General features: G+C 45.3%; 1 protein-coding gene across 4 annotated transcripts in view; it reads left to right on the top strand.

Annotated features, from left to right (window-relative positions):
* The window catches only part of LOC144104896 (uncharacterized), a 29,139-nt gene extending 19,996 nt beyond the window's left edge, over positions 1–9,143 (top strand). For all 4 annotated transcript variants that reach the window (XM_077638130.1, XM_077638132.1, XM_077638129.1 and 1 more), the window contains exon 6: positions 5,063–9,143. In XM_077638130.1, coding sequence (XP_077494256.1) covers positions 5,063–5,506 — 444 coding nt within the window. In that variant the 3' untranslated portion in view covers positions 5,507–9,143. The remainder of the gene's footprint in view (positions 1–5,062) is intronic.
* The last annotated feature ends 2,672 nt before the right edge of the window (positions 9,144–11,815 follow it).

The raw sequence follows: 11,815 nt of genomic DNA on the forward strand, positions 1-11,815 counted from the left end.
CCACGCACCATTGAGGAGTGGAACAGGTGTTCGCCAGATCTCTTAACCAGAGCTGATTCTTTTGACTCAATGTTTTCTTCACAGCATTTAATTTGAGAGCCGTTTTTTTCGTTCACTTTTTGTATTTTGCACCTGAGCCTTGTATTTATTGCTGTATTTTGTGTTACAACTTGTATTTAACATTTTTTCAATTTTGCTAAACCTGTTCTTTTTGCATATATTATGTACTCGCCCCTCCTGCTTGGGCCTACTGTAGGCCTGCAGTATGTTCTAAATAAATAAATAAATAAAATACTTCTGTTGTCAACCCCTGCTTTTGCTGTGTGCTCGTAACACATTGCAGAACTGTGCACAATTTCGTAGATTTGGGGCGACCGAAAGAAAGTTTGATTTCAAAGAAAACGAACGAACAAAGTCCTCAGGCACAGAGATTGAAACTGTCTGTCACGTTATATTGTTTTTTCTGATTATCGAGTGCCTTACATCTTGGGACAATACCCATATTTAAAAACCTGCTCATCGGGAGCTTCTCTCATGTAGATTTGATTTCTTTTTGAATTCTATCTTCATTGCTAAAACAAAATACTGCAGACGCGGCATTAAATAACTGCGAGTGCATGCTCTCTTCGAGGTGCTTGATTGCACTCATGCTCTAAAGCACTGCTTATGCTAGACCTATGCATGGAATGCAAGAATCTGTCACACACATTTTGAACTGCGCGAAATAAGCCGACGCATAGAACTTGACCCTTTGCTCTGCCCAGTGTCACAAATTCACAGCGCACCATTTGGGCACTCGTTACTGAATAGAGCTGGGATGCAAATTTTGTTGTCAACGTGTACTCAGCACCTAGCACTTTTAGGTCAGAATGTGTGCTGTAACTGAATGAATGTGATGCCAATGGAGCTGCAGACCTCCATTAGGGCCTCTGTCTTTTCTCTTTCATTTCGAACTTCCCTCTTTCCCTCACAGCGTGGTTGAGGCGGCCACCGATATGTGAGACAGTTACTGCACTTTCATTTCCTCTAAAATCACAATCGCAATGGAGACACACAATGGCCAATTCAGGGAGCAGCGTCACTACAGCCTGATCGTGATCTCTTTGGGCGGTGGATGGGCTGTTTTGAGAGGCCTCCTAGAGACTCCGAGCAATTTGTCCAATGGCCAAGGCATCGTGCCGAACGGGCGGTGGCGTTCTGTGGACTCCCTGGCAGCAACACGCTGTCATCTCCACTCATCAAGGAGAAGCTTAAGTGTCCGCCAATTTTTTTTTTAATTTGTAAATCCAAAGTGAGAGGGTAAACTTATAATTGAAACCATAATGTGGCACCATAAATAAAGGCGGGACAAATGAGATATCGGGGATGCTACAGTGTGGTTTCAATTTTATGTTTGCTCTACGGCTCTACCCAGTAGCATTTGGCTTCCTGTGCGCTTGTTCGGAACGTTTGCTTGTTCGGAAGTGCGCACTTGGCGCTCTTGGGAGTGTTGATACTTTATGCAAGGGCTGCTGTTCCATTCGCGGTGGCACCGCCACTCTAAATGACAGCGCTTCGGTGGGTGTCGGTAGATGATGGAAGAGCCTACACCGCTATCGCATAGTTTCTCTTTGGCTCTGTTTGACACATTTGACTTGTCTGCCAGCCACGTTTCACTATTTTTCAGTGTAGTTCTTCATCAGTTATCATTAGCGCTCCGAGGCCGGTAAGCGTTCGGCACTCATTCACAGCTTCATTCAAGATGGCTGTCAATCTTTACGCCGAACAAATGAACTGTGCGCCGGGCCACAAATTCGACGTTTAGGAACGGGAAATGCAGGGCTGCAGCAAGGCAAAATTTTCAGCTGCTCCACGCAATGTCGTGGGGCGGTTGTTTGTTCAGCGCAGGATTTCGTAGGACAATGGTGTGCTATGGTTGTTTGTGAAATGGGGGATTTCGCTGGATGATGATGTTAGAACGACGTGCTCTGGGACCGCAGAGGCAATGACAATGGCAGCACTAGTGAAGACGATAGCTCAAGCATGGACTAGTAGTTCAGTGACTAATAGCAGTGACTAATACATTTTCACTTTGGAATGTTCCTTGGGCATGCCCTTTTTTAACTTTTTTTTTTTACATGCGATATGGGGAGGGATCGATGTACATTCGAGTTCACTTAAAATCGTGTAAATACGGTGTGTACTGTATAATCTATACAAGCTAGTTGTGCTCTTTATTGTATCACTGTCCATGCACATATTTCATTCCACGTCTTTTCAGTGACTGTGCAGGCTCTTCATTAAGGCTAGTTGACACGACCTGTGCCAAGCATTGCCGTACAAAACTGTGGTACCCTGCGGAGTGTGGAAACCACGTTCTCCGGTGTTTGCTAGTTGTCAACTAGTGGGCGCCGAGTAATTAGTGCAAAAATGGCCATACTTAGAGCTGTGCTTGTAGAAAGTGTTGCCATTAGCATTCAAAAATTGGAATGGAAGTTGTATGATGTGACCGTAAGACAGCAACGCAAGTTAAAGTTGACTTGTAAAAGCTGGGTTTTCTTGTCATTGTTGCGTTTCTGCACTGGGTGGATTGAGAGGCAGGGTCTCACGTGGTCTGCATGTTGATGACGGAGCTGGCCTTCAACCATCGAGGTAGCGTGAGCAGGACACTTTTTCATTGCGCTTGCTCATGGTTTTGTGTAAGTGTCCTTACATGCAGTGAAGGAGCCTAGTTAGCTAAACAACAGCCCTCGGCGGGTGATGGCAGGTCTAGCAGGCAACGATTTGCGAGGAGGTGGATTTACCTATATTTTGATTGATGGTGATGATCAGTGCTGTTATTTTTGACATTGACATGTTGCAGAAATGGGCTAGACAACTTTTTTGGGCAGTGTACAGCACAGTTTATTTACAGCTTATTTACAAATAGACCAGGACGATTGCTGTCATACAGAACAGTCACGAACATCAGACAAGAGCTCACTCCTCACTGGACCACCTCAGCCTGAATCTAATAACTAGCACAGAGCGCAGTGCGTCCTCATTCTTCAGACTGGGGCGGGTGCCCAGCTCTGCTCTCTCCTTTGTCACTTCGCCAGGAGCCAAGTCGTATGCCCCCTTTTGTTGCAATATAAAGTCGCCCCAAATAAGTTTGCCAAGCATTCTGGGGATGCTTCTAGTAAATGTCTGGAAACAAGCTTTTTGTAGCCAACCGGAGAATTTTCTTTTAAATTTAACAGAGCAGTAGCACGGCGGTCCCCATAACGCTGTTAACTTGGAAGCACTGCATGCAATCCATTAAGCCATGTAGCACAGTTAGTGCATAAAACGCACAAACAAAAGAACAGTAACAACTGAACGGCAGAGCCAACGTGCAGCCAAAATCACGTGCACTGCTGTGGCCATGCTCCTCCCTTTGCTGTCCATCTGTGGTCCTCGCCAAATAGTGTGCTGCTGAACTGGCACATTTCGCGCCCGTCTCCAAGCTGAAGAGGTCGCAATGTTGGCTCTGCCTTGCAGGCAGGAATCCAAGGCTTTGGCTTTTTTCAGTCGGCAAACTACCTTTCCTGCAGCTTACAGCTTTTCTTTCTAAAAAACTGACTTGAATGGCACCAGGGTGGGACTGCATGACCAACCCAAAGAGAAGCTCAGTGCTAAAGAAAACACTGAGCTAACGATGCGTGGGTGTAGTCTTATTTATTTATGGCCCTCTGTATAACGGCCTGCCAGCATGACTACTGAAGCCTCCAGGTCTGCCCAGGCATGTAAAGTAACGGAGTAATACCTCAACATGCACAACTGCACTACTTATTCCAACAGTGCCATTGTATCATGTGCTCTTGACTTGGGTAAGCTGTTAATTTTCCCCTTTGTCCAAGTGTAACTCCTATTAATAGCCAGCTGGCTGTGGCATCTAGGTTAAAAGATACTGTTTGTCAGCTAAAACCTAATTTTGAAAATTGAATTCAGCGTACTTGTGGCATTTTTATTTTCTTGGCATGAGCCAACAGGTACAACCCCTGTTTATAGTTTAGTGGATTGTTGCGCCGCTTGCGATGTTCAGATATGCTGCCCGTTGCTTTTCAAATAGCACCGCTACCCATAGGAGGCACCACCATCTGCTAGTCTTCACAGATTGGTCGGATCTAGATTTCTAGTTCCATAACGTCTTGAATTAAAGAACTATCGCGCAGCTTTCTTTGTGATATCAGCATTCCTTATCTTCCGGGAGCGCTTTACAAAATCACATTCAGAGGCTGCATATCGATGTCAAGCTGCTGTCGATACAAAGAGGTCTGGCATGGCAGGTGTGCTAACGTTTTCAAACTTAACGTCATTTTTAAATATCTTTTATGCTTCAGCTGTATCTAGTACTCAGTGCCAATAATGTTTGCATTTTCTAGAACAATACTCCAGGCTTGACATAGCATCGTAATTTGTTGTCTGCACTAGTTTAAGTTAAAGAAGTGAGCAAGAAGCGTCAATCATTTTTGTAGCTGGCTTTCTTGGTGGGATGCAAATGTAATTTGTTTGGTTTATATCTTAAGCAATGACAGTTTGTTGGTAATCTGGGAACATTAGGGCAAGGCGGAAAGGACTAAGATAGGAGACTAGTTGGTTCATACTGAAGTCAGGGTTTGTTGCGCGAAAGGGTAAGATAGCAGGAAGAAACACATGCAACACTTAAAAGCGCTTCTAAGTGTCATATGCGCTCCATCTTGTTCTCTTGCCCTTTCATAAAGTAAAGCATTATTTCAGTATGAACAGGACTAATAGGACATTGAACTTTTTGCTCTGTGTTATCCACCTGCTGTTCTTCCATCTACCCAGAGCCCGCATTACAGCACTGCTTCAGTTCAGCAGCTCTCCGTTATTTTACTGAGCATTGATGACAGCATGCTTCTATACTATGCCCCCTTGGATGACGGCCATCACCCCTCCTTCGGCCTCCCACTAGGATTGCAATTCAGGCAGGCTAGTTGGTACGCTTTAAGTGCTGTGATTGTCGCTTCCTTCCTTTATCTCTCGTTTTTTGCGCTGGTTTTTTTTTACAAAGCATGAACTATTTCCCACTGCTGTGCAGGTTGTGATTCTCATCATCGACATCTTCCTTGTGCTTGTTGGCGCCCTGGAGAACATCCAGTTGTGGAAGCTTCAGAACATGCAGGAAGCAGCCAACACTGGTGGTGGTGGCAGCTACCAGGATGACTTCTCCGAAACGTACAGTAATCCAGGCTTTGGCCGGCAGCCCGTGTACGATGCCCAGCAACGCGCCTATGACAATGAACTTCCCGTCCCCCCTCCACCGGCTGTGCCATCAGAAGGTTCGGACTTTAATGGATCGACGGCTGGGCTGCCTCCTCCACCCCCACTGCCACCCCCTGGTGGTGATGAAGACAGCGGGTACCCCGAACCCATACCTGCTAACGGTGCGGACCTGACGTACCAGAACCCGACGTTTGAAGATGCCTCACCTGGTGCTCAAAGAAGGAATGTGAATAACGAACCACGTTACGGCAATATCTGATAAGCTTGAAGTTACAGAGCTAGGTTCGGTGAGCGTGATGGTCTACATGGGCTTTCCAACTGAAAAGTAATTTCTCTCTGTGACACATATCAATATTTCTTGTCTAGTATATACACTGCAAGTTCAAGCATTACAAGAAGATCCTGCAGCTGAAGTTGGTGGTGGGGCTGTCTTATGCTCCAGGCTTCAATGGTTTAAGAGGTGGACTGCCTTAGCTTTCCAGTGAGAGTGATGGCAACGCCATTGGCCACCCGGGTTATTCCAGCATTTGGGATGACCTTATCTGCTGACTTGTCAAGAGACCTTGGGCAGTGCGCTTGGGTGCACCATAAGCAATGAACTGTGTTAACATAATATCTGAGATGATGGATTACATTGTTGCAGCAGTCTTTAAGATGTAATGTGAGGAAAATTGCTAAGAGTTGTTTCACAGCATTAGTTGAGTGGAAACATTTGGCTTTTTGTTTTGCCCCTACCTAAAATTGTGGTGTTCTTAAACAAAACCATTCTTTTAGGTTTCCTATGAGATTTTATTCTTAATGGCAATCATGCGCCTGGCAGTGTTTAGGCAAATTATTCCAGTCTTCAGAAGGCACGGGCCTTTCATGTTCTCGTAGCCGAACGTTCAGGCGCCGCCCCGTTTGGCCCACTTATATTTTTCCGCAAGATAAATGCAAACAATAAACGACTTGCATTGCACAGGAAATGTACTAAACTCGTGATTTACAGTGCACTGCCAATTTTTGATCTTACCAATGCACCTGCACGAACTAGATAGCTTACGTGGGGCTAAAAATACAACTTCAACACCTTGACGATTGGCGACTTTCTTGATGCTATGCAAAAGCGAATGCACGTAGGGCAAGCCTGCACATTTTTCCCTTCCTTTTTTATCTGCCGGCTCCGTCTGTTTCACGTTAACTGTCTTCAGGAGCTTTTCGGAGACCCCATTGATTATGTGCGTAGGGAACCCTGCTTCTTTCAAACGTTGCTCTTGTTGCAGAAAAGTATCTTGCATGGTGTGATAACAGCTTTTCTGCAACGCGTTCTTTAGACACAGGCTGGCTATGCTTCTCTTGGTTAGCTTTCAGTGGCATGAACTGTGTGGTAACAAGGCCTTCTTTGTTTGCGGAGCATAGGTCCAACAAAGGTGCCCGTTGGTATGAAAGGTTAGGACGAGATCTAAAAACCTAATGGTGTTGCGGTCTGGTAGTTCATGGATGAAACTTAAGGCATTTGAGCATGACCTAAAACAGTCCAAGATGTTGGCAGCTACATCCTGTAGATTGTCATTCGGTGAAACATTTTAAAATACCGAAAAGTTGTCAACATACCTGAAAACCTTCGTTACACGGTTCTTGTCCAATGTTTCTTTTAGTATGGTGTCAAAACGGGCCAGATAGATGTGGGTTAAAATTGGCGCTACACTGCAACCTATGCAAATTCCTTTCTTCAGCACATACATGTCACCATTAAAAATCAATCATTGTAGCAGATAAGCAGGCCTTGAGAAGTTCCAAAAAACCCTCGACGGAGCATCCGCATATGTTTTGGAGCCTCACCGCACCGGATTCTTCGATGAGGTCCCGCACCACCTGAAATAGCTCACCATGGGGCACCGAGTAGTAAAGCTCCTCTGTGTCAATAGAGAGATAGCTGAGCTTGCTTCTAGGGTACCTGATTGCAGTGCAGAAGTCAGATCCAGAGACCTTTTTGCTGTGAATTGGTCGCATGGTTCAAGGGTGGAAAGTTTGCTCTGTACAAATTGTCCGACGATCTTGTGCCACGTTCCGCGCTCGGTCCTCAGGGGGCTTTGTGTGTTTTTGCTGTAAAGAACACACTGAGCTTGTTAAGCAGTCGCGAGAACTGACTGCATTTTCAAGGTTCAGGTGGTGAGGAAGGCTCGTGATCCCGGCAGTTGACCCAGTCTGGGATTTCCTTAGCAGCTAAGATGGCATACATGATTGTAATGGCTTTTCTATTAATGTGTAGCTCTTGTGCACTCTGTAGAGAAGAAGGAACACAAATGATAATGCACAGATCAAGGAAACCATAAATTTACGAGATGCACCTAATGGCACGATACAGTGAAACCTTGTAAACAAGTAAAAAATCTTAAAATAGTTTGCCATAGCCAAGATTCATAATATAAAATTCCGTCACAAATACGCACAGCAACAGCAGCTCAATTTAGACATCTAAGGACACGGGGTAGGCTCTGTACCTCCCATGTGTTTTATGGCATACGTATGACCCGATTTATCAGCAACTAATGCACTTAGCTGTTTGGTGTTTATTTTGTTTGATTCCTGCTTATGTCGTCATGCCACTCAACTAGGATTATTATTCTGCGTCAATCAGAAACAATTTTGCAATTTCTTTTCAAAAGCATCAATTTTTTTGTTCCTTCTTCACAAGATAATCGTTTCTGAAAACTACAATAATAATAGATAAGTGTATCGGAATAATCCTAGTTCAGTAGCTTCGCTCTGCTGTTTATTTTTGTGCAGAATAAAAATTAGCGTTCTGTCTTTTCTCGTTTCTATAATGAAGGGGCAAATCTAACAAAAAAAGTCATTTCGAGATATTTAGGTTTAATGAGAAAAACGTGTTTCTTTCATTTTTGCTCAGTTACAGGTTGCACTAAAGGATTTATTTAATAGACCCCACCCAGCCATACAGTCCTCACTACAGTCAGTTTGTTGCTTCTTTGCTTGCCATTTTGCTTGCCTGGCTTGTTTTGTTTGTCATCCATTCCACATCTCTCTTGGCGAAGTACTCTTGCCGGCAGTGCATCTCACCTAACCATATCGCAATGTTGTGCCCTGGCAATATTCCAAACACCTCCTGAACGTTAACTCTGGCCACGCAGCCTTCGTTGAACGTTAGAACAGCGTCTAAGGTTGCAATTTTGAGCGTCTCTATTCTCTGCAACACATTTTTTGGCTCACACTTCCACATGACGGGGTTGAAAGATCCATTGGCAGTTCGGGTGAAAGCACTTTTTGAGTAGCCCTGGCTGAGCTAGTTGTTGTAAAATTGGCAATTCATGGCATGAAAGAGGGCAAGTATTCCTTGTGCACAAACTTTGTCAACTGTGCCCTTCTATAAGCACACCAAGTGGCGGTGGCATCTGTCGGGCAGAGCCATGACTTGGGTCCTTATCGATACACAACAAATGAAAGTATGTTGCCCAAACAGCTTTCCGCATTGTTTCCAGATCTCCAACGTTTCTTCCTATAGCTGAGCCATAATAATAGGCTTGTATCTTATCAATGAAAGAGTCAGTCTCGCATGCGTCTCAGACGTGGGAAGAACAACACTGTATATAAGCCACGAGTGTTCAATAAATAGTACCACGTGCATTTGTGTTTCTAGGCTGCTTTTTAAAATGTGCTAAGCTTAGAGAAAAGTCTTACTGTTATTCTGGATAAGTTTTGTTTGGAGCGGAAAAGTGATTGACATCCAGGTTGTACAGGGTCCAAAAAATGGAACGCTGCCGCTCGTTGCATGGTACCGAAAACTTGGTTATTTCGGCTCAGTGAAAATGTGGAGAAGCATGTGGGGCACTACATATTCTTGAGGAAGGACTGAGAATTCGCAAAAGGCAAAAAACTGAAAATTATATATATATATATATATATATATATATATATATATATATATATATATATTTCCAATTTTTCCCTACCCTGCGCTCCAGGGTTTGGCAGTGTTTCAAAGGCGCTCGCGGCTATTCCGAAGGCCGCAAAAAACCGAGCGCCAGTTAGGTTGGCTTCCCCGCACAGCACTGCAAGCGCTTATTAAGCGCCGGCTGTGGTGGCTTCCTCGCATCACAGCTGTGTCGCATGGAAAATGGTACATCAGAGCGAAAGCTATTGCCGTTTTCACCACCTCCATGACAACCGACGTGAGCACAGGATTGTCACTGCAAGCTTACAGCCACCAACACTGCTGCTTCCATGGCGCTCTCGACTGATACCAGAGGCTTGAATGCATGCTGACTGCGTGCTGCGAGTGCAAGATAAAAGTGCACACTTTGGTGCGAATGCTTGCCGAAATCTAAGGTTCGACGAAATCTCGTCTGGTCGGGTGAATACATTGGCGAAAATAACGAAGCGCCGACCAAAAGGTGTTGTCAAGATGGAAGGACGTTTCGACTTCCACACGGAAGTCTTGTTCACTGATGGAAAAATTTCGCACACAAAGCTTAAGTACGTTGTGCTAATCGTCGCAGGCATCTAGCGTACGAGGGCGGTAGATTGCCGATGTTACGGTTGAGCGTCTGATCTGTTGTCTGGATAAACAGAGACTCCAGATATTGGCGTGACATCCAGTTTTTCTCACGGCCGATAATTGCCGCTTCTTCCCAAGCGATATCATGCTTCGTGTTTTCAACGTGTTCAGCCAGTGTGTTGGAACAAGCCTTCTTTTTCTTGACATCATTCTTGTGCTCATTCAGCCGTCTTTCAAAGTTTCCGCTTTCACCTATGTAGGAGTGATCGCAGTCTGAGCAGGGGATTTTGTAAATTACTCCGGGAAACTTTTCCTTTTTTAGCTTGTCCTTTACGGACACCAACTCGTGACGAAGCTTGCACGCAGGCACGTGAGCTATATGCACATCGTAGGTGCCAAAAATGCGGGCCAATGACTCGCTCACGCCTGGCACATAGGGTATTGCAGCTCGGGCACGGCAAGGTAGGCGAACGGGCTGAGCTGGTCACGTTGTCTGCTGTATTACAGCGTTCACGAAGTGCTGTGGGTAGCCACAATTGTTGAGCTCGCGTCGCTCTTGGCGTATGTCAGAGGCTTTTTCTTCGGGTTTCGAGCATATTCTTTCCGCACGACGGACGAGGGTAGAAACGACGGAGCGCTTATGGCACGTAGGATGGACTGAATTAAAGTGAAGGTATTGGCCTGTGTGCGTGTCCTTTCTGTACACCTTGAATGATAGGCGGTCATCACGTCGCTCCACCATGACGTCCAGAAAAGGAAGACGGCCAGAAATCTCCTCCTCGACGGTAAACTGGATGGAATCTTCCATGCTGTTCAAATGGTTCGTGAAAGCAGCCAAGGCATTCTTTTTGATTATGCAAAAGCAGTCATCAATGTACCGCAGGAAGACCTTCAGGCGCGGCTCGAACGAAGCCAAAGCGCGGCTTTCCAGTGCTTCCATTGTGAGGTTTGCGGTTGTGACCGAGATAGATGCTCCCATGGCAGTGCCATGAACCTGCTTGTAGACAGTGCCCCGAAAGATGAAGTACGTGTTCTTCAAGGAAAACTGCAGAAGCTTCAACAGGTCCGATGGATCGATGGGTGTCCTAGCACTCAGTCCGTCGTCGTCTCGAAGCGCTGAACGGCATACCTCCACCGCCAGATCCACGGGGACGCTGGTAAACAGTGATCTGACGTCAAATGACACCATTATCTCGTCGCTGTCAATCGTGATTTCGCGTATTGCCGCATCACCACCAGTCACTTGTGCTGTGCGGCAGAGCCATATATCCGTTTCATTGCCATCCGCGTGCGATATATTGTTACAGGAATAAACTCCCCGGGCATGGCGTACGCCGGCCAAGTGCCCTGCGCCGAAGAAGATGAGGTGCGGGGAGCACGTGAAGGAGCGAGCACGCGCAGATGAAGATAAAGATTGGGGGCCACCGCCGAGTTCCTTTGGCTCTCTCCGACCTGGTGTGGTTTCCTTTGGGCGGGACCGTCGTCCCATTGCAATATAAAGTAGAAATTGCATACGTTTGTCAGAAATGTTTACCAAGAGTTCGATGTAGGCAATAATCCGTTATATTCGTGTTCGTTACATCAGGGTTTGACTGTACATATGCTGATGCAGTGTACCTACAATTTTATTTGAGGAGTGTTGCTGTGGTTGACTGGTCATCAGACATTTAACTTGTGGAAATCTAAAGTAATTATTGAGAGAATTCACATTGTTTTTTTTAATGTTTTCTAATTTTATTTTGCAAGCATTGAGATGGTAGCAGCCAACAAAGTTTCTGGCTAAGTTGGCATAGCCCGTTTGCATTTGTTGTTGTTGAGGTATTTGTTTGGTGGCATGGGGTCTCGAGTCCAGTACTGTAATATGATGGACCAGGATTCTTTGCTGTGAGCCTGTTTTTCAAGAAACAATGCACCATGGCAAGAGAATCAGGGTGCAGTCTTGTTTTTTTATTACAGAGGCAAGCTGCTTTGAAAGCACGTCTTATATGATCCAGTTTTTATTCCTGACCATGAAGACACAAGAGCTCAGAAATTCTGTTGAAGGATTAGAGAGACCACATTTTTTGTTGTATG

This window comes from Amblyomma americanum, chromosome 9 (assembly GCF_052857255.1).
Source record: "Amblyomma americanum isolate KBUSLIRL-KWMA chromosome 9, ASM5285725v1, whole genome shotgun sequence".
Taxonomy (NCBI): domain Eukaryota; kingdom Metazoa; phylum Arthropoda; class Arachnida; order Ixodida; family Ixodidae; genus Amblyomma; species Amblyomma americanum.